At 45.9% G+C, this 23531-nt stretch overlaps 1 protein-coding gene across 1 annotated transcript; it reads left to right on the top strand.

The window, feature by feature from the left end:
• The first annotated feature begins 1443 nt into the window (after positions 1-1443).
• Positions 1444-10005, top strand: fgb (fibrinogen beta chain). The gene is made up of 13 exons (XM_075451116.1): positions 1444-1524; positions 2532-2568; positions 2663-2750; positions 3684-3786; positions 5125-5193; positions 5348-5462; positions 5890-5996; positions 6102-6216; positions 7943-8062; positions 8165-8287; positions 8385-8479; positions 8755-8945; positions 9774-10005. The coding sequence occupies exons 1-13, from the start codon at positions 1444-1446 to the stop codon at positions 10003-10005; spliced, it is 1476 nt and encodes a 491-aa protein (XP_075307231.1).
• The last annotated feature ends 13526 nt before the right edge of the window (positions 10006-23531 follow it).

Here is a 23531-nt window from a genome sequence, read left to right as displayed (position 1 = left end):
TTTTGTATGATTTTCGGGCTCATTATGCAAATTACGCGGGCGGTCTTTTAAAAACAAAAACAAAATCTCTAATGGGCTCAGCGTTTCACCTGTTGTTTGATTTTTGGGCGGCTCAGATGGTGTAAACGTGACATTCTGAATGTAAAACTGGAGACATTGAAATGTAAAAAGAAATTTAAATGTAAGGGAAAATAAATAGGGGCAGAAAATGTAAAGCGGAAATGACAGAGAAGTTAATTCATTAAAAAAAAGAAAACTTGTATGATGAAATTAAAGTAAAATGCAGATAATAAATATTTTTTTATGGAAAAAATAGATCAATATGGTGTAAAGGAAAACAGTACAGAAATAAATACAGGAATTAACAAAGAAACAAATAAAATATATTCTAATGAAAATAACAAATAATAACATTTAAAACTGAGTGGCAAAGTAAATAAACAGCAACATTAAAATAGAAGAAATATTAATTTCCCAAAATTAAATTACTGTGACTTAACCTTTCAAATCAAATCAAATTTATTTATATAGCACATTTCATGTACAAACAGTTCAAAGTGCTTTACATAAAATAAAAGCATTGCAGCAGGGAGTGCAAGAAGCATTAAAAATACATAAAATAATATAAAGAGAAACAAATAAAATCATTTAAATGAATTTAAAATCAGGCAACAGTCTAGATAAGTTAAAAGATATTTCATGCATAGACACATGCATTGTTGAATTTACTACCATACAAACATAATTATTTAGCCAATTATATATATATTTTTTTAATCTATTTTGGATTATGACAGTATCCCTTTCAAAGTAAGTTCATTGTTCAAAATCATTAAAAAAAAATCTCATTATATTTCAACACTTTTTGACAAAATAATTTCCTAATCAACCTAACTGACCCAAATATCTGCGTAACCTCGTTCATTTTCCCTGTGGTGCTTTAAGATATTAACCTGGGTCAGGGAGGTCAGGTCAGGTCACACTAAGGCCTGTGTGTAAAATGAACCACATAACTGATTAAAAATGCCCAACTTGTTCAAACTTTCAGCCACCAGATCTCAAACTTCACATGAGAAATATCGCCGCTTTTCTCAGTTTTCTAACATGTTCTAACATTTTCTTTTGTAAATGTGACATTACTCAACAACGTGTTCCAGCTGACTTTAATCTCTGTGAACAGCAGATCATATCAACTGCTTACACATCTGTTCTGCAAATTCTGACTCGTCGGGGCTTTTGCCCTTTTGTTCCCTGACGAACTCGAGCGAGTTCAACTCTGACTCAGGTTGGGTAAACTGTCCCAGCAGTTATTGACCAACTCCAGCAGATCGATGAAGGGGGACGCGGCCACTCGGGGGGGGGATAAATACCCGATCAGATCAGATTTCAGCAACAGAAAAAGGAGCCACAGTTTGAGAAGACGAACACTGTTGACAGTGGACCATGAAGACGCTGCTGTTGCTGTATCTGTGCGTGCACGCCGCCTGGGCTCAGGGTATTTTGGACTATGACGACTATGAAACGGTGAGTATGTCACCGAACATATCAGTCATGCTGGGCTCGATATTCAGGAGAAAAACATGTTAATCTGCAGAAAATGAACACCAAATTGCATCGCTAAGTTGATAAAAAAAAAGTCAAATTAAGTGTAAAAGGTGCTGATTTATTCACTTTTCTCTATTTAACTTTAAAACACGAGAACTCTGGTTTAAGTCTGAAGTTCGAATTAAATTAATTAATTATTTAATTGAATTAATAAGCTCCCCTTGAGCTGTCACCTTACCGTGGTGGGGGGGTTTGCGTGCCCCAATGAGTCTGGGAGCTATGTTGTCTGGGGCTTTAAGCCCCTGGTAGGGTCACCCATGGCAAACAGATCCTAGATGAGGGACCAGACAAAGAACAGCTCACAAAACCCCTATGATGAATACCATGTGTGGACACTGTCTTCCCTTGCCCGGACGCGGGTCACCGGGGCCTCCCCCTGGAGCCAGGCCCAGGGGTGGGGCCCGCCGGCGAGCGCCTGGTGGCCGGGTCTGTGCCCGTGGGGCTCGGTTGGGCACAGCCCGAAGAAACGACACGGGTCCCCCTTCCGACAGGCTCACCACCCGTGGGAGGGGCCATGGGGGTCGGGTGCAGTGTGAGCTGGGCGGCAGCCGAAGGCGGGGACCTTGGCGGTCTGATCCTCGGCTACTGAAGCTGGCTCTTAGGACGTGGAACGTCACCTCTCTGCTGGGGAAGGAGCCTGAGCTGGTGCGCGAGGCTGAGCGGTTCCGGCTAGATATAGTCGGACTCACCTCGACGCATGGCTTGGGCTCCGGAACCAGCCTCCTCCTCCCCTTTGTCACCGATTCTGTTCATAATTTTTATGGACGGAATTTCTAGGTTAATCAGGGAAATCATGTGATTAATTAGATTAAACATTTTAATCGTTGCCCAGCCCTAATTATTTATCATTTAACACATCTCTTACGGCAGTGGGATTTAGAAAAAGACCAAAAAGCTTAGAGCTGATTCTTTGATATCTTCCTCAGGACACCAAGGCTTCATCAGGGAAGAACGCGACGGTACGTAAAACTCAAACTGATCGTCTTCATTCAGCGTGTAACATTCATTAATTCCTTCTCATCACATCTGGACCCGCAGGGCGGAGGAACCGCTGTAGACGCTCGTGGTCATCGGCCTCTGACGAAAGGCAGAGAAACGTACAGTCGAAACAAATATTCCCCTCCCCCCGTCAGCGGAGTCAGCAGGTACAACCACATGGTGACAAACATTAACAGCACTACAGTTCAGCTGCAGCCTTGCTGATAATGCACGAGTGGCAGCCATGATGGAAGAATAAACCATCAAAATATGACTTTATTAGCTGAGTCTGAGTCTAACGGCTCATTATGCTTCTTTGAAGTTAAAGGGATAGTTCGCCTCTTTTGACATGAAGCTGTATGACATCCCATATCAGCAACATCATTTATGAACATTTTCTTACCCCCTGCTGCGTCCTGTGAGCAGAGTTCCAGCCTCGTTTTGGCGTTGACGAAAGTAGTCCGGCTAGTTGGCTGGGGTTTAAAAAATAAAGCGTTTTACTTCTCAAAAGAATATGCGTTCAGAAGAGTAATACATTTGCATCACAAAATCATTCTCCAGGAAAAAGTCAGACCTCACATCGCTTGGAGCTATTTTCTCTCCCTTCATATCAATGCGTTCAAACACCCAGCGACAGCCGCACCTGTTACAGTGTTTGCTGCTCGGTCTGCACTTCGGTCTGCACAGTCTACACAGCAGGCAGTGACATACAGCTTCATGTCAAAAGAGACGAACTATCCCTTTAAGCTGACAATTCTTGATCAAAAGTCACAAGCTGTTACATCTGGGCGGTTATTTTGCTGACAAGTGGGAATATTTGGATGTCGGCTTGAGCTTTTCACCACCAAAAACAACCAAAAGTTGTTTTGAGGGAAGTAAAAAGCTGTTTTTAAAATAACGATGTGCTCAATATTTACTGGTTTGTAAGAGCCAGACATTGGCGTCCGATCCGAATCCTGGAAAGTAACATAAAAACACTCGGACGAAGTATTTATTAATCTGCTCTGAAACCAGTTTAAACTAATTTCGAGTGACTGAGTCCAGGACCGTGCAGCTAAAAACCAGCGCAGTTAGTCACAGATCCCTCGCTTGTTGCTCAGGTATGGCGGCCGCCCCACCGCCACCCCTGTCGGAGGTCAACAAGAGCAGGAGAAGGTGCAGCAGCCTGAGGCGGGAGGATGCACTCACGCCTCAGAGGAGATGGTAAGAAAACACCTTTGTTCATATGATATAAAACTCATACTAACTTTTTGAGTTAGTATGCGAGTTTGAGTAAGCGAGAAGTTCCCGGATGCATACTAGATTCTCCGAAATGTTGGGTATGCATCATGAGGTTACTTCTCATACTCAAACTACCCAAGATGCAACGTAACGTGACGTCACTGATCGTCATTTCCTGTCAAAACGGGGGTAGGTTCACTTCCTGTTTTATGTAGGCTTCTACATAAAAAACTACATAAAGGCTATGTTTGAAACTGCCTACTACATACTACACACTTGCAAACAACATACTCGATCAGACAGTATGCAGAGCGTTTACACACAGTGCACTTCGCTCCTGCCCGAGCCGAAATCAGCCGGCCTGAAGCTGATTTTGGCTCGGGCTCTAAACTCTGAAAACTTTAGCAACATTTGAAACATTTTCAGGCGAGAAAGTAGTCGTTTAGATCCCCAACGTGTTGAAAACCTGACAAAATACCGGCTATTTACAATTTTGTTCCCACGAATTCGGCGCTACTAAAGCTAGCCGCAGTGAGCAGCGCACTTCCTGTTATTTTCACAAAATAAAATACCCGTTGCCTTTTATAACAGGGAAAGCCATTACGATACAATTGGTGCTTTTGTTTTGAAAACAGGAAGTGAACCTACCCTCGTTGTAGCTAGCTTGAAACTGCCGTTTTGACAGGACGATCGGCGACGTCACGTTACGTTGCATCTTGGGTAGTTTGAGTATGAGTAGTAACCTCATGATGCATACCAAACATTTCGGAGAATCTAGTATGCATCCGGGAACTTAAAAAAGTTAGTAGAAGTAGTAGGAGTAGTATGCGGTTTCGAACACAGCCAAAGATGCTGATGTTAAAAGTGTGTTTGCACAACAAATGGTCGATTTCAGGATACTACAGGCAACAACTCTGATGACTTTCTTGTTTTGTTTTTTTGACTGTGTTAGCAGTTTAAAGTTCCTAAAAAGCGACTAACATGGTGCTTTTTACTCAAATATTCAAGTTTCCTGTAAAAACAGGACTCCCTCCCACAAAGCTCAGTCTGCTCTGATTGGTCAGGCCTAGTGGCCTGGTGAGGTAACGTCCTCCAGTCTGCAGCAGTTATGCTTCATGTGCGGTGATTTAAACCCATAAAACAGCTGATTTTCATTCTGTATGTGAGCGAAGTGGGACTGGTTTTAAACCTGAGCAACTGAAGCACAGTAAACTCAGATTTGGCTGGAAGTTTTCACCAGAAAGCAGCTTTTTAGAGGTTTAGAAGCTTCGTTTAGTTGCTGTAAAAGTCAGTCATTCAGAGGTTTTTCTTGTCCATCAGGGTGTTTTGTGTCCAACCGGCTGCGAACTGAAGACCGCGCTGCAGAAGCAGGAGAGGAACGTCAAGACGGTAAATTCATTAACCTTCGACACGTTTCTGAGTAAAGCTTTCCACAAGATCATTCAAACTGACAGCAATTCAGCCTGAGAAATCGCTTAAAAGACTCTTTGCTGCCATGAAAAATGAGACATCACTATGTTTATCTGTTTTTTTTTGCCCTCAGATCATAAATGAACTCCGGCCTCAGATTGATGAACTGTCCCAATCCTCTAACAAAATCTACAACTACGTCAACGGCATATCTGACTCTCTGAGGGAGCGACAGAGACTCTTCACTGGTGAGAAACACTCACGCCGAACAAATTCGCTCTTCTTAAGGAAATACTACGTTGGCTATACTTCAAGTTAGAAGAAAAATTGATTTAATTAGCATCAGTGCCTTCAGAAGAGCCCTTTTAAATGTTACACATGTCTTTGGATGATTCGAGATTAATCATTATCCATTAATTTGTTCCAAGAGTGCATAAAATATCTTCTTTTTGCTCACAGTTTTTATGTTAAAAAGAACGATACCACAATATAAACAGCTAAAATGAATCTTCTGAGAGTTTTAGCCGAAATTTTTGGGCCGTTTCGACACAGTTTTTCTTCTGAATGTTATTTAAAAAAAACTCCAAACATATTAACATGTATAAATTTTATCATGAGACAGTAAGAAAGTCTTATGATGAGTCTTATCCGTTTTCTATTTCCTGATGTCCTCAGACAACAGCAGAGTCATTGGTCAGTACACAGATCAAGTGGAGGAGCAACACGTCTACATCAAGGAGACGGTGGACTCCGTTTTCCCCTCCAACATCAGGGTGCTGCAGGTAAACTGGGGCCATCACAAAACGACATACAGGCGGTTAACTGTGTATGCATGTAAAACTAAAAAGGCTGCACCTCATGTAATGTATATGGCGTCATTGCTGCAGGGCGTTCTGGACGACATCCGGTTGAAAATCCAGAAGCTGGAAAAGGCCGTCCAGGCCCAGAAAGAGGAGTGCAAGGAGCCATGTACAACCAAGTGCCCCATACCAGTGGTGTCAGGTAAGCTCGGGCAGAACAATTCACAACGTCACAGGATGAGTTACATACATTTCAATCCAAACTTACCGGTGAGGAAACAGTGAAGGGTAACCGAGGTTTCGGTGTCTTACCCAACAACACTTCAACATGTATATTTGGAAAGTTGAGGATTAAAACCCAGAAAACTCTCAATTCTGAGTTTTTTTCAGAACTTGTAGGGTCTAACCTTTGGGAAACAGGAATGGGATCCATAAATGAGGCTAAAGAAATACGATGAATCCTCAATGACAGGTGTTGGTGCTAAAGAAAAACAGGACACCGACAAGGTTTATCCTACGAGGATCAGGAAAATCTTGTTTTTACGTATTGGATGAGGCAAAGAATGGACCAACCAGTGATTGTTGCTTTCTTTAAAAAATTATTTTCAATGGGGACAAAAAAAGATGAGGCAAAGAATGGACCAACCAGTGATTGTTGCTTTCTTTAAAAAATTATTTTCAATGGGGACAAAAAAGGATGAGCCAGAGAATGGACCAACCAATGATTGTAGCTTTCTTTAAAAAAAATATTTTCAATGGGGACAAAAAAAGATGAACCAAAGACTGGACCAACCAATAGCCCCTTTCACACTGCCGAATAACCTGCGTTTAATCCCCGAATTTAGCGTGTCCGCTGTTGCGTTCACACTGCCGACCCGGGCTGCCGCGTCAACTCGACTCGCCTTTCGACCCGCGTCGGACCCTAGTCTTTTTGCAGAGCCGAGTTTGGTGTGAACGCAATCGACGCGGGTCAGATGTGGGCGTGGCGTGACGTGAGGAGTTTAAAAGACAGAATGGACAGCTGATTCAGAACAACAGCGACAGGTGAGGACAAGTTTCAGTCTGTTTTAGCCTACATCAAGTTCGAGAAATTTTTTAATATGGCCAACTGGGGAGACAAGGAGGTCCGCGAGCTCCTCAGCCTCCGAGCAGAGGACGTTATTTACCGCCACATTTCGGGGACTATAGTGCTCTTGTATTCTCCGCTTATGTTCTTCGGCGGCATCACACGTTGTAACCATCCACACCCGTAAAATAACATCTCCATGAACCCCATATACAATTGCAAAAACGAGTCCTCAAGTTGATTTTTTTGCTGATTGTATGGAAGAGTTATATGGCTGTTATATGTGTAATATATGGAAGAGTTATATGGCTGATATATGTGTAATATATGGAAGAGTTATATGGCTGATATATGTGTAATATTTGGAAGAGTTATATGGCTGTTATATGTGCAATGTTGTGTATAGTGCCTTGTGTTTTTTGGATTGATATATGTTTGCTACTTGACACCTGAATTTCCTTCGGGATTAATAAATAGTACTCTACTCTACTCTACTCTATTTAACCCTACCTCCGACGCATGGCTTGTGCCTACGTCATTGTACAAGCCCAGCATTTTATGTGTTTCGTGTGACGCTCTGCCACTAGGCCACGCCCCCTGATCTCGGCTTCAGGCGACACGGGTCACCAACACGCCAAGCGTTCACATTGCTCGACGCGGGTCGAAGGTGCAATTTGGACCCGCTAAGGTAGCGGGTCGCAGTGTGAAAGGGGCTATTGATTGTAGCTTTCTTTAACAAAACATGTTCAATGGGGTCAAAAAAAAGAGAATAGAAATTGTAAAGCTCGTTGGGCAAAAAACTGCACACAAAATAACCTAGCATTTGTTTTTCTAAATGTATTTCACGGGTTAACTCTCCCAGGTAAGGACTGTGAGGACATCTTCCGTCGTGGAGGAAAAGACTCCCAGATGTACCTGATCAGGCCTGATGCTTTCTACCCTTCGTTCAAGGTCTTCTGTGATCAGACCAGCCAGAAAGGAGGCACGATAACACCACCCGCACAGCCACTTTAACTCATACTGAAGTCGTGTCACTCTGAACTTTATTTTAATGTTCTTAAAAGTGCTTTTATTCTCCTTCCAGGTTGGCTTCTCATCCAGAGCAGGCTTGATGGCAGCGTCGACTTCGGCCGGCGTTGGGATGAATATCGTCGCGGGTTCGGCAACATCGCTTTTACAGCAAGCAAGCGTCACTGTGAGACTCCCGGTGAGACATTAAACAGATAACACCTCTATATTCCACTGTTATTCCCTTCAGTGGTGGTGGACTAACACACCTTTCTTCCTTCTTCATCGTGTGACAGGTGAGTACTGGTTGGGCAATGACCGCATCAGTCAGCTGACCAAGGTGGGCCCAACAGAAGTTCTCATCGAGATGCAGGACTGGACAGGAGCCAAGGTGAAGTGTTGAGGTTTCTAACTATAGCAAATTAGGACTGATGTGTTATCTTTGAGTGTGAGACTGTTGGTCAGAGAAACCTGCCATTTGAAGATCGTAATTCTATTAAATAAAATCGAGAGCGTAGGTCGCGTCATTCCTTTTTCCTTTGATAAATTCGTATTCCTAAAAGTTTCTTTAACAAACAGACACATCTAGGATGTCTTCCAATTGGACTTCATCCTGAAATACCTTTGCAGTTAATTACAACTCTAGAACTTTCTTTTCATTTTTAGGTCCACGCCCAGTACCGCCAATTCACCGTCCAATCGGACACAACCAGCTATGTGCTTGCCGTTGGTGGTTACTCTGGTACCGCTGGTAACGCTTTCCTGGAAGGATCCCTGGAGCTCTTTGGAGAAAACCGCACCATGACCATTCACAACGGCATGATGTTCAGCACATACGACAGAGACAACGACGCCTGGTAGGTGCCCTAAAGGCCGTCCGCTGAAAGTGTTCAGATGAATACTTTCTATGCAGATGAATCCTTCTGCATAGAAAGTTTTCACTTCTTCTTTCCTTTTGTTTGATAATTGAATTATGTATGTATTATGAATACATCAATATTTTTGTTATTTTAATATCACATCATTACCAATATTTGTATAACACAAAATGGGGAAGGGAAAACAAATACTGACTGTAGATTGGGTCTTTGATGTTTTTCGTAGCCACCAAAGTTGGTCACAGAACCTTTAAAGCAAGTCAAGTACATGCTAAAAATTAGCAATGGGAAGTTGCTATTTTAAGGCCCTTGTACCATACTTGAGTATTTACATTTAATTTGTCCAAACTTTTTAGTTATACTCTTAAATATTAAAGCAGTTTTTAACCCCCTTGACCTTTAACTTTTGCATAAAGACTCATCCATTATGGTCTTACGATGCAACGTTCAGACTTCTTAATCACGGCTATATAAGTGAAAACTGAAACTTAGAGCTTTAACTCTAATCTTTGCTTTTGTTTTAAATCTGTACCAATGGCAACTGAGCTATTCAACATGCAAAAACTGATGTGCAAGAATTATAAGGCTTGAATTATGTAACTGAATTAGGGTCTAAACCTGGACCAATTATAGCCAAGATAATCTCACAATAATAACAATAATATCGCAGTCAGTGCAATTAAACCAGTACTTTATGACTTAAACATGAATTTGGTGCCAATATTTATGAACTTCTACTTAAGTCAAACTTTCAAATGAGGTTTTTCAGACGTTTCACACTTTCCTGTCCATGTTTGCATCCATTAGGACCCCCGGCGATCCCTCCAAGCAGTGTGCCAAGGAAGACGGAGGCGGTTGGTGGTACAATCGCTGCCACTCAGCCAATCCTAATGGACGATATTACATAGGTGGATCCTACACGTCAAAAATGGCAAAGCATGGCACAGATGATGGCGTGGTGTGGATGAACTGGAAAGGGAGCTGGTATTCGCTCAAGGCCATCAGCATGAAGATCAGGCCTTACTTTGCCTCCAGATAATCGTGTTGAAGTGTCATCACGTGCAACACAAACAGGACGCTGCCAAAGTTAAGATCAATAGAAAGTGCTCTCAGACGGTTTTGATTATAAAGGCTTTACAGGAGAAAAAAAAGGTTTAGTTTATTTTGGCCGCGGCCTGTTTGTTGATAGATACGCAGATTTATACTCAACTAACACAACGTATGGACAAAAAAATTAAAGGAACTAATAAAACATCCTTTCATGCAGCATTTTTACTTGAAAAAAGATTCATCAGAGATGAAAAACTTGATCAGTTGTGAGTAAATGTGTTTAGATCTGTCTTTCCCTGCTATGTGTGACGACTTCATTGTACCAGGACCAGTTGATGAAACTGTCCTCTGCTACTCAATAAACACATTGAGGAACGTACTCTGTTGTTCTTGTTACTTATTATCTATCGTCCTGATCTGGAAAAATGGGTTTTCAAGTGAGATTCCTTCAGACAAAATGAGCAAAAGGGTTAGGGTTAGGGGTTCGGAGGGAAGTTATGATAACCCGAGAAAGTCACAGAACTATTTTTGTATCATATCAGCTTGAATTATATTCTGTCTCTAAAACCCACAGAGCAAAACTGGTCTGACCCAGTTCTGGCCCACATACCGCAAAGAATTACGGCCCTTTACTGGCCCAGAACTGGTCCACATCCGGTTCACTTACCACTTGCCATGCCAGCAGTAGGCCAGAAGTGCCGGCTTGGTGCCAGGTCTGGCCCAGACCCGTCTGCTATGTGGGAAAAGTTTCCCCCTGGAAACTGCCAGTACAATCCCTTTTGCTCATTTCCAGTTAAAACACATTTCCAAAGCTGCCCCCATTCCTTGAAAAGAAAAGATTAGGTTCAGTCTCCTCTGTTTTGTTACCTCCAATGGGCCAATGACCCATCATCAACAATGTGTCAGCAATGCTGAAATGAGTGATCTAAAAAAACGATTTGACTGGATGCAAAACCAGTAGAAATCCTCAAAAACTTTGGCCGTGTTCAGACTGTCCACTCATGCACAAGATGTTTAGGATTCCTTTGGGAATAGTTGGTATTCTGTAAACTAATTAAATTCAGTGAAGCTTTAAAATCACAGTTAAGTATTGGATTAAAAAAACAACAACATTTGTGTAATAGACAGAAGCCAAATCTGAAGTGGTGGACAGCGCTTTCAACATTTTCTGTTTTTGAAGATTTGGAAATTTGTACTTCAATGCATTTTTTTTTTTTTTAAATCAACAACTCACACAGCGTCCCACGTTTGTAGGAACTGGGGTTGTCACTGGCTTACAGTTCCAATTCAGCCTGATTTATGGGCAAATGTTCAGCATTGGCAAATCACCAACAAGCATCCTAGAAATTCATTGACCCAGATCATTTGGGTTTGATCTTTCAAAGAGAAATAGTGATGGCTTCCCCAGAGTGCTTCTCCCTGTTATAGTCCAGCAGAAAAGATGGATTGTGCAAATGACAATTAAAGTGCACCATTACTAAAACTGTAGGTCAACTTTCCCATTGGCTCATCTTACCAGACTCTCTGCCACCTCGCACTGTTGTTATCAGTAGGGATGAGAATTGATAAGATTTTTACGATTCCAATTCCATTTTCGATTCTGCTTAACGATTCGGTTCTCTGTCGGTTCCCTTATCGATTCTCATTTGGAGAAAAAGGACAACAAACCGGTCGATCAGCATCAACTTTGTTTAGTTCAGAAGTAACACGAGTCGTGACCTCACAAACCCAACAACGGTGAGGTCCACATTGGTCTATCATGGCCTGGGTAATTTAACTCTTCCTGCTCTGGTGAAAGGAGAAGCTGGAGGTAGAGGTGAACTGGGGGTAGTACCACCAGCCTCTGGCTCTGAGCCAGTCAGGCTCTGTCTCTCATGATTTCATCTAAATGTAATGCCTGAGAAGGCATTCATTTAACCTTAACCGTTACTAACAGCAGCTTTTACAGTGAGGCAAATGGCGCTAACATGATAGGCAGTGTTTGTTAGTTAGTTACCTGCAGTGTTAGCCGAGGACATGCTAACGTTGCTAACGTTGCTGGGTTCAGATTCACCAACGTTAATCATTCATAGTTATTGCATGTTGGTAGTATTTCCTCGCTTTGGTGAAATATTCACTTTGCAAGTTGCCCTGTTGTCGTCTTTTTTAGGGATGTGTAACCAAACTTTCGAGCGTTTGTACTGCTTGGGCGCCATGTTTACTGTTGACTGCTGGCTGCGCTGGACTCCCCACGCAACGTTGCGTGGTGACGTCATTCGCGCCCACTGGAATCGATAAGGGAATCGTTTGCAAAATCGCCAAACGATTCTAAGGAATTGAAACACTGGGAACCGGTTCTCAACAAGAACCGGTTTTCGATTCCCATCCCTAGTCATCAGTGATGTCATTGTCAGCCAAAAGCCTTTTTTAAAAACCTTTTGGACTTCAGTAAATGCCCAGGACACAGAAGAATCACAGAGATAGGTTAAAATATATAACAATTTTATTAGGTAGATAAAAGTATAAATTGTCCTCTAAAATAGCCTAAGCTAATAAGAAGGTGAAATAAAAGAAATTAAGTTAAAACAGTCCAGTTACGGCGCGAGTGGCCCTCCGTAGGCGCGCCAGTCGTGGAGGAGTGGGAAAGTCCGGCTGGTGACGTCGCCCTCTGACGGTCGATGGCTGAGGGAATCCCTGATGACGTCAGTGGCTCGTCCAGGAAGCGGCCCAACCTCGGACAACAGAAGCAAGCGTCAGCGCGGAGCCAGCATACAGTGCAACCACGATAACAGAGGCAACAGTAAAGGAGGTGTCTTACGTCCCTTTAAGTGGTTGTTAGTGAGCGTTGTATGAAAGACAGGTCGGCGTCGGGTCCTCCAGGTCTGGTCTAGGCTCCAGTTGGAAGTCAGCCGTGTTGTACCACTCTGGTCCAGGCCACGGTTCTTCGGGCTCGTTCGTTTCGTTTCGTTCCGTCCGGTCTCGTCCGGTCTCGTCCTGCTCTCCAGGTCCACCAGTGTCGGCTCGCCTCCTGCGTCCGATCCCCGCTGCCTTCCCCTCTCCAGGGCCCTCCAGGGCCCACCAGTGCCGGCCCGCCTGCCGCCGCCGTGTCCGATCCCCGCGGAATCCCCCGCTGACCTCTCGTACGTCTTCAAACATCCCTTTTTATACCCAACCCTTTCAATGTCCAAACAACAGGATAAGTAGAGTCCTAATTGTCCGTGTGGCAGATCAGGTGTTGGCAATTGAGTCATTAGTGAGCCGCCAATGAGGAGACGGTATGTGGGGGGCAGTCAATTGGGAACACACGGTGCACTCACAGCAATTCAATCATGGTATTCACAGCACAGCAAACGTAAGAGCACAGCAAACCATAACACAGCAACCAGTATATATATATATATATATATATATATAAAAACACAGCGAATAAAATAACCAAACTACCCCACCTCCAGCAGGCTGACATCATCACATGCAAATTAGATGAGTTGCGTCCTTCATGAACCTTGGATCACACACAATGTTCTTCCACTTTACGGTATCCTTCCATTGCAAACCATTTAAAAACTTTTCCTTTTTTAAATCGTGTTCGAGATCTAGGGTTTTCTTAAAGGGTTGAAATATCCATTTTATTTCAAGCTTGAACAAACATGAACAGCATAAATATGTACAGTCTGATATTCTAAATATGCTCCTACATACACACCTACGACGTGTTTATTAAATCGGTTCAATTCTTGGCTTTGTTTCGTAGTCAACTGTAAAACCTGACCAGTTGGCGCCACATTAAACAAAGAGGAAGAAACTGACCCAAACTGCTCTAAACTGCAACCACAATTAATAAAAACTGGAATAAAACCAGCTCATTTATTAGAATTGGTCCTTTCACTAGTTTACAAAGTGGCTCCTTTGTTAAATATCCCACCCGCCCTGAGGAAGAGCTCATCACTCAAACTCTACATCATTGAGAAAATTCACATCCGCAGACTCGTCCATCACGATCAGACTCTGTCCGATGTCCTCAAACTGGGTCAGCAGTTCTCTCCGGATTGTGGGAATCGTCTTATAGTCTGCAGATGGCACCGAGCTAGAGTCCACGGGTCGAAGCTTGATTCGGGGAATGTCCACGAGAGGTGTGGTGGTTTTGCTTTTCTGTTTGCGAGTTTTGTCCATGAAGTCCAACTCAGTTTTAAGCGCCTGGTAGCTGCGATGATCGAGGCTGAATGGTAGCACCGACCGGCAGGAACCACGGCAGGTCCGCAGCTTCATGTCAATGTCCACCTGAAAAAAAGCACCAATGAGTTAGGGAGTTTCGATTCTATGACGGATTCTCTTCCTTGTTTGCCCCCCATTCACCCAACATTTAATGGATCCATCCTTGGTTCACATTTTTATTCTTGGAACGTTAGAAAAAAGGAAAATATGGCATCAATCATCAGATCAAGATGAGTTTAAGGCTGACTACCATAGTCCCCAGACAGATCTGTATCAGCCAATAACAGGGATGCAGCTCTCTGAAGGTCCCACCACAGCATCTCAGTCAGGCTGAGGTCTGGACTCTGACTGGACCATTGAACACCTCGATTCTTCTCTTCTTCACACATTCTGCTGTAGATCTGCTGCTGTGTTTGAGATCTTTGTCCTGTTGATGAGCCAGTTTCAGCCCAGCTTCAGCTGTCGGACAGACGGCCTCACATCTGACTCTAGAACACTTTGGGATCCAGAGGAGTTCATGGTGGACTCAATGGCTGCGAGGTGCCCAGGTCCTGTGGCTGCAGAACCAGCCCAGATCATCAGCCCTCCACCGCCGTGCTTGACAGCTGGTGTGAGGTGTTAGTGCTGATATGCTGTGTTTGGATTCCTCCAAACGTGCTGCTGTGCATTGTGAGCAAACATCTCCACTTTGGTCTGGTCTGTCCAAAGGACATTGTTCCAGAAGTCTTGTGGTTTGTTCAGATGTAGCTTTGCAAACCTAAGCTGTGCTGCCATGTTCTTTTTAGAGAGAAGAGGCTTTCTCCTGCAGCCCTTCCACACAAGCCACACCTGTTCAGTCTGTTTCTAACTGTGCTGCCATGACCTTTAACCTTTAACATGCTAACTGAGGCCTGCAGAGTCTGAGATGTAGCTCTTTGGGTTTCTGACCTTGGGGTGACCTTTAACCTTTAACATGCTAGCTGAGGCCTGCAGAGTCTGAGATGTAGCTCTTTGGGTTTCTGACCTTGGGGTGACCTTTAACCTTTAACATGCTAGCTGAGGCCTGCAGAGTCTGAGATGTAGCTCTTTGGGTTTCTGACCTTGGGGTGACCTTTAACCTTTAACATGCTAACTGAAGCCCGCAGAGTCTGAGATGTAGCTCTTTGGGTTTCTGACCTTGGGGTGACCTTTAACCTTTAACATGCTAGCTGAGGCCCGCAGAGTCTGAGATGTAGCTCTTTGGGTTTCTGACCTTGGGGTGACCTTTAACCTTTAACATGCTGACTGAGGCCTGCACAGTCTGAGATGTAGCTCTTGGGTTTCTGATCTTGGGGTGACCTTTAACCTTTAACATGCTAACTGAGGCCTGCAGAGTCTGAGATGCAGCTCTTGGGTTTCTGACCTTGGGGTGACCTTTAACCTTAAGCATGCTAACTGAGGCCTGCAGAGTCTGAGATGTAGCTCTTTGGTTTCTGACCTTGGGGTGACCTTTAACCTTAAGCATGCTAACTGAGGCCTGCAGAGTCTGAGATGTAGCTCTTTGGGTTTCTGACCTTGGGGTGACCTTTAACCTTAAGCATGCTAACTGAGGCCTGCAGAGTCTGAGATGTAGCTCTTTGGTTTCTGACCTTGGGGTGACCTTTAACCTTTAACATGCTAACTGAGGCCTGCAGAGTCTGAGATGTAGCTCTTTGGGTTTCTGACCTTGGGGTGACCTTTAACCTTTAACATGCTAGCTGAGGCCTGCAGAGTCTGAGATGTAGCTCTTGGGTTTCTGACCTTGGGGTGACCTTTAACCTTTAACATGCTAACTGAGGCCTGCAGAGTCTGAGATGTAGCTCTTGGGTTTCTGACCTTGGGGTGACCTTTAACCTTTAACATGCTAGCTGAGGCCTGCAGAGTCTGAGATGTAGCTCTTGGGTTTCTGACCTTGGGGTGACCTTTAACCTTTAACATGCTAACTGAGGCCTGCAGAGTCTGAGATGTAGCTCTTGGGTTTCTGACCTCGGGGTGACCTTTAACCTTTAACTTGCTAACTGAGGCCTGCAGAGTCTGAGATGTAGCTCTTGGGTTTCTGACCTCGGGGTGACCTTTAACCTTTAACTTGCTAACTGAGGCCTGCAGAGTCTGAGATGTAGCTCTTTGGGTTTCTGACCTCGGGGTGACCTTTTTCATACCTTGCTTCAGCATTTTGTCTCAGATTTTGTTCAAAACACAGTGTCGTGTTGTCGATCTGAAATTGTATTTACCTCAATTTAAGAATTGTCGGGGACCAGAAATAGATAAATTCTTCTTATATTCTGAAAAAGGAGTGCTAAAATTGTTTATTTCCCACAAGATAAATGCTGCCAAATGAACCCAGTGCGTCAAGCTTTTCTCAAGCTACAGCCTTTGGATCAAACTAAAGCCTTTAGGGACCCATAACTGGAGATGGGGTTGTGGTAAATTACTGTGTCTGCTCCCAGAAGAACAAAAAATATTCTAAGCAGCGGTATGAAGCCCAATGAATCCTGAATAAGAGATTTTTTTTTTTATATTTTTGACATTAACAGGTCTTTGTTCACGCCTCACCTCTGTTCGATACAGCTCCTCTATCTGTCTCTTTGCTTTGCGGTTCAGCTCCTTTATCTTTTGTGCCAGAGTGTCTGATCGTCTCCGCAGGGCCGTGAGGTTCCCGGCCAGCCCGCCTGCACGTTCCACAAACTTCAGCTCTGACACTAAACAACAAAAAAAAACCATCTTAATTAAGTCAACATTTGGCCTTTTTCACCCAGAAAAAAAACCCCAATCCAAGCGTCTTCCCTGAGTCTTAACTGTATCTGTTAACGATGACCCTCCGGTTGGAGTTGTAGACGCTCGTCATCGCTGACATGGATTTCTCGGCCACTTCTTCGTACTTCTTTGCCGTTTTGCACAATGTCCGCAGTTTTCTTTCCACGTCAGTCTCCATCTGCGAGATCAAACCCTGCAGTCTGCAGCCAGATGGGCATTTAGAGACCTTTAGAGAATGACATGAGAGCTGCATCTGAGAGTTTTCCAGAGGTTTGTTTTATCATAAATAACACAGGGCCGGTTTTTGCTATGGGACCACTCATTTCCATGTCAAGTTAGTGGAGTGGGCGCTGGGTAAGGGGTTATTAATTATTATCCCCTCATTATGAATGAATCCCCTCATTAGCCGCATTCGGACACAGCAGGCAACCTGGTCCGGTTTGTGTTTACAACACAGCAATGTTAATGTTTTTTGTTTTTTTTTTGTTTTTTTTTAGTTTAGTTTATTCCAAGCAAAAATAATATACAGAACAAGCGGCTAAGTACATTACAATTTTTGTACAATACACAAATTGTAATGTATTCGTAGTACATTTATACAACTTAAATTCAAATAAGCTTGGAAAGGAGTGGGACGAAGACAAGCTTATAGATTCCCACCCCCATTCAGTTCTTAATAAATAATAAGGCCGCCGCCATTTACATCATTGGTTCTTCATCAAATGTCTGTACATAGTACAGTTGCAAAAAAGAAAAGGAAAAAATACATACACATACACACACATGTACATATATATATGCATACATACATATATACATACATTTCTCTTCCCCCCTTTCTTCTTCCTTAAAAACTACCAGCAATGGCAATAAGAATACCCCAAGGGTAAGGCCTGTGAGTAACTGATTATAACATCTTTTACTGTCGTACGCAGCGATCTTCTTGCGCACTGTACTTTAATAATATCATTTTTTTGTATCTTAGTTTTAAAAGGTGAATGGATGGGCATTGTTTAATATTGGCACATGGACTGTTCCATAGACGGACGCCACATGGTTTTCCTCGTGGTCCTCACTGCTGGTACTTTGAATTTGCCACAGCCCCTCAAATTGTAGTTACCTTCTCTTTTTAAAAATATTCTTTGCATATTTGTCGGTAATAATTCCTTACTTGCTTTGAACAATAGCTGTGCTGTATGGAAATCAATTAAATCTTGAAGTTTTAATAATGTTAATTCCTTAATGTTAATGCCAGCTGTAAACAGGGTGAAAACAGCTGCTACAGTCTGAGCTCTGTTGGTATCAGAACTGCAGGAATCTTTTTTTTATGCTCCATAGAGTAGCCTTTATTCATTTTTTTTTTTTAGCTTTCTTCGGTTATTTTTAGGATTTTTTTAGATGATTTAAGGATTTGTGATTGATATTTATATACTGTATTTCATTTTTTTATCATCTTTTTTTCTCAGTTCTTTTTGTACCTTTTTGTATTTAAGATTATATATAATAAAATAATACAAATAATATAATATGTTGTTGTGTTGGTGCCAGGGTAAGTATTTTTTGGGGGGGCGTAAATCTAGCCAGGACCGCCTGTGAAATAACATCATATAGCAAACCTTTTTGGTCTTAAAAGCAGCTCAAATTATTACCGTCCAAAAACTCAAGTAAGCAAACACTCAACCAAAAATTGCTTTTCTATTGAATCAGAATTTCTAAGATGATCAATGAACTTTGTTCAATCAGGTATTCTCCCTTAGAGACCAACGAACATGAGACAAGTGTTTGAATAAATCAAGTAATGGCTGTATTTCTATCTATTAAAACGGTGCATGTAGGGCCATGGGCTTCATAGTTCTTTAGGCCTGACACTTCTTCTTTTGTCCAGTTTCCTCAAATGTTTTAAGGACACACTGCACACCATGCTGAGATATGCCAAGTTTTCAGCTAACAGCTCTTTGGGAATCACCTTGTTGCTGCAGAAATCCTGTTTTCTGTCTGTCACACTGTGTTCTATTTCATCCTTACTGACCGCCAGAGGCGGTGCTTTCAAGCACTGGATGATACATCTTGCGCATGCGCAGGTCGAGTGTTAATACCAACAACGTCACTCGTGACCCCCTGCTGACCCCGGAGAGCTTATATACTTCCGGCAACATCAGCAGGTCAGTCCTTTTTCATCTTCTCGCTGCGCAAGGTAAGTACTGCGTCTGCATATGAGACGAATTCTAAAACCAATTCTACTTCATCGTTCGCTGCTGGTGGTCTCGCGACGTCCCGTCGAGGCTGCGAGCTGCTCGCCCTTCAGAGACCGCGGCGAACTGCCGAGAGGTATGTAACCTTTTTTTCCCTCGGCTGATGAAGTTTACTGACCAGCTGTTACAAGCGCCGGTCTAGGTAGCATGCTCGCTCCTTCTCCCGGTGCTGTGCGCTGCACGTGAGTAACAGTCTGTTTATAGTTGCATTGTCGGTGAAGCTACATTGCTAGCCCTCTCCCGGCATCTGTAACCTACTTATGTTAAGCGGCCAACTCGTTGTGCCGGTTCTTTGATTTTGTTGCTGCTATTGTTCTGCCCCTCTCCTGGTGCACGGCGGCGTGTGCGCCCCCCGCTCCCAGAACAGGTGGCCTATAGTGGTTGTCGGCGAAGGCACCGTTTGCGGCTCCCGCTCCCGGCATACACCTATAGACGGTGTATAAATACAGCACTAGCCCCTCTCCTGGTGTAAGGCGGCGTGTGCGCCCCCCGCTCCCAGCACAGGCGGCCTATAGTGGTTGTCGGCGAAGGCACCGTTTGCGGCTCCCGCTCCCGGCATACACCTATAGACGGTGTATAAATACAGCAATAGCCCCTCTCCTGGTGTAAGGCGGCGTGTGCGCCCCCCGCTCCCAGAACAGGTGGCCTATAGTGGTTGTCAGTGAAGGCACCGTGTGCGGCTCCCGCTCCCGGCATCCAACTATAGACATTGTATAATTACAGCAGCCCCTCTCCTGGTGCACTGCGGCGTGTGCGCCCCCCGCTCCCAGAACAGGCGGCCTATAGTTGATTGTTGGCGAAGGCACCGTTTACGGCTCCCTCTCCCAGCATTCATCTATGAGTACAGGATTTTCTTTTGTATGAAAATCTATAAGTGAAGAATTTTCTTTTAAAAAAAAAAATAAATAAATAATAAATAAATAAAACCTTCACTTGCCCCTCTCCAAGGGGCCTATAGTTGATTGTTGGCGAAGGCACCGTTTACGGCTCCCTCTCCCAGCATTTATCTATAACTAAGAAGAAGACATATATGAATAAGAATTCATAAATACATACTATCGTCAAATACACTGTGTGTGTGTGTGTGTGTATATATATATATATATATATATATATATATATATATATATATATATATATATATATATGAGCTAGAGGTGGTCCCGACATGGATCACAACCACTCCTGCTCGGCCTGTATGGCTCCTCTACAGCTTGAGGATGGCCATGATCTGTGTCCTTCGTGCCTCGGCCTCGGACATCTGAGGCAGGGTCTCTCAGACGAGTCCTGCATGAATTGTGGCATTTTGCCTCATGCTGTCAGGGCTGCAAGGCTGGCCGAGGTAGAGCGCCTGTTGGGCCCTCCCTTGTCTCCTCAGTTGACCCCTGACCAGCGGCTGGCCCCGTCTCGGTCTACCCAACCACGGCGTCGGCCTGCTGAGACTGCAGGCCCCACCTCCGGGAAGAGGGCCAAGGGGTCCGGGCTTACTTCTAGAGTGGATCAGCTGACAGCGGAGCTTGACAGCATGAAGTCCCTCCTCCTGGCTCTCCAGCCTGGGGCTGGAGCAACCCAACCAGGTGCCCTTGTTCCTCCAGCGGCCTCCTTCGGGCCGGAGGAGGATGCGTTTTCCATAGCAGCTTCGGCTACTATGTTTCAGGACTACGCTCCGGACGTGCTCCTGGGAGACGAAGCCTCCCATCCTTCTGCAGCGGGCTCCCTTTCTTCAGCCCGTGGCTCTGCGGGTGGTAGTGAGGACGGCTCTGTGGGAGCCGCCATCCGTACAGCTCTAGCCAGGCTACAGCTGGACGTGCCGCAGGCTCAGCCAGCTTCGGCCAGTGCCTTTTTCAGGCGCTCCTCAACCCCCGCTGAACTAACTGTACCTCCATCAGAAGAGTATCTGAGGGAATTACAGAAGTTCTGGAGGGACCCTAGGGCCCCTGCCCGTCCGACAGCTGATGCTCGGACCCTGGCAGCCATGCAGGACGCCTCCAAGTTCGGCCTGGACCGCATGCCAGCGGTTGAGCCCACTATCGCCGCCCTGATCGTCTCACCCAATGAGGCTCTGAGACAGGAGGCGAGGTGTCCTCGCCCCCAGTGCCGGGTTACGGACGAATTGCTGTCGAAGGCCTATGAGGCGGCAGCACGTATGGCTCGCATGGGTAATTCCATGTCCCACCTGCTGCTCGCCCTGTCGTCATCCCTGCAGGAGACTGAGCTGGACACTTCTGTCCACGGTATTACTGACGCCTCTCTACAGGCCTTTGCACTGATGTCCAGGGAGTTGGGACGAGTAATGGCTACTCTCGTACAGGCTCGCCGCCAGGTTTGGTTGGCGCAGTCCCCTCTCTCGGAGGCCTGCAGGAGAACCCTCCGCAGTGTTCCGGTGGAACCGGGGGAGCTGTTTGGTTCCGCGACTCTGGAAGCCCTCGAGCGCACGGTCCAAGCTGGGAAGACCCGACAGCAGCTGTCTGAGCTTCACAGAAGCGCGCCGCCGCCTGGCAACCCTAGGGGTCGTCCAGCTGCCCCGCAGCGCGGCACCCACTCACGGGCCAGGGGCCTCCTTCGGCCCCAGTACTCACGCCCACAGCCTGCTCAGCGGCAGGCGCAGCCCTTTCGGGCACCTGAGCGACTGCCCCCTGGGCGTCCTCAGGTCTCACGTACCGACCGTCGTGCCCCTGGAGCCTCTAGAGGTCGGGGGGCCCGACGCTGAGGCCACGGGGCCGACCGTCGGCGTTTTTTCCCAGCAGCAGCTCAGCTACTGGGCTGCTTCCACCAGGGACCCGTGGGTTCTTTCCACCTTGACCCACGGGTACGAACTTCAGTTCCGACGTCGGCCCCCGACCCATGGCCGAGTCAGGATGACTGTCATCCGCGACCCGGCGAAAGCCCGAGCCCTCGCCCAGGGGCTGTACGCCCTCCTGGGCAAGGGTGCTATCGAACCGGTAGACCCCCAGGTGCACCCCGGGGGGTTCTACTCGACTTACTTTCTGGTAGCAAAGAAAGATGGCGGATTCCGACCTATCCTCGACCTCAGGAACCTCAACAGGTTCCTGAAGGTCTTGAGGTTCCATATGTTGACCACTGCAGAGGTTCTGCGTACGGTCTCCAGAGGGGAGTGGTTTACCTCCATAGACCTGGAGGATGCCTACTTTCACGTTCCTGTGGCGCCACACCATCGGCAGTTTCTGCGATTCGCCTTTCAGGGGCGTCATTTCCAGTTCAGGGTGCTCCCGTTTGGTCTCTCCCTCTCCCCACGGGTGTTCACCAGGTGTGTGACGGCAGCCCTCTCGCGCCTACAGTCGCGGGGCATGAAGATCTTGCCGTATCTGGACGACTGGCTCGTCTGTGCGCCGTCCCAGTCTCAGGCGGCCCTCGACACGACGTGTCTTCTTTCCCATGTGGCCCGTTTGGGCCTCAGGGTGAATTTTACAAAGAGTGGCCTTGTCCCATCACAGAGCACAGTTTTTCTTGGGGTGACCCTCGATGCGGTCACCATGATGGCCTGCCCGTCGCCGCGGCGGGTAGACGACATCCTCCGCCACCTCCTCCCGTTTCGGGAAGGCAGGCGGTTCCACTACGTGGAGTTCCTACGCGTCCCGGGGAAACTGACAGCTGCGGCTGCTGTGGTCCCCTTCGGATTGCTGTCGCTGCGTCCCCTCCAGAGGTGGTTGCACAGCTTTCACCTGGACGCCAGGAGACACCGGCACAGGAGGCTTGCGGTGTCCCACCGTTGCCTTCTTGCCCTGGCCCCGTGGAAGAAGCGCTCGTTTCTCCTCCAGGGCATGCCCATGGGCTCCATTGCATCCCGTCGCGAGGCAGTCACGACGGACGCCTCCCTCTCGGGGTGGGGCGCCGTGTGGCAGAACCGGACAGCTCAGGGGCTGTGGCCGGCGCGGGACCGCTCACAGCACATCAACGCACTAGAGCTGTGGGCTGTACACAGAGCGTTGCAGGCTTTCCTCCCTTTCTTGAGGGGCCGACATGTACTCGTGCGGTCGGACAATGTTTCGGCCGTCTCCCACATAAACCACCAAGGTGGCACCAGGTCTGCACTACTACTGCAGGCATCCCGGGACCTCCTGCTGTGGGCAGCACCACGCTTAGCCAGCCTAAGGGCAATGTATTTGCCCGGGGAACGCAACCAGCCGGCGGACTTGCTCTCCCGTGGCAAGCCTCCGCCGGGGGATTGGCAGCTCCATCCGGAGGTGGTGCTCAATATCTGGGCCACCTTCGGCAGAGCAAACGTGGACCTCTTTGCCTCAGAAGAGTCGACCCATTGCCCCCTCTGGTTCTCCCTGACAGAGGAGAGCAGTCCCCT

This window comes from Odontesthes bonariensis, chromosome 19 (assembly GCF_027942865.1).
Source record: "Odontesthes bonariensis isolate fOdoBon6 chromosome 19, fOdoBon6.hap1, whole genome shotgun sequence".
Taxonomy (NCBI): domain Eukaryota; kingdom Metazoa; phylum Chordata; class Actinopteri; order Atheriniformes; family Atherinopsidae; genus Odontesthes; species Odontesthes bonariensis.
Note: the sequence above shows the minus strand (reverse complement) of the source record. Positions and strands in the feature narration are given on the sequence as shown.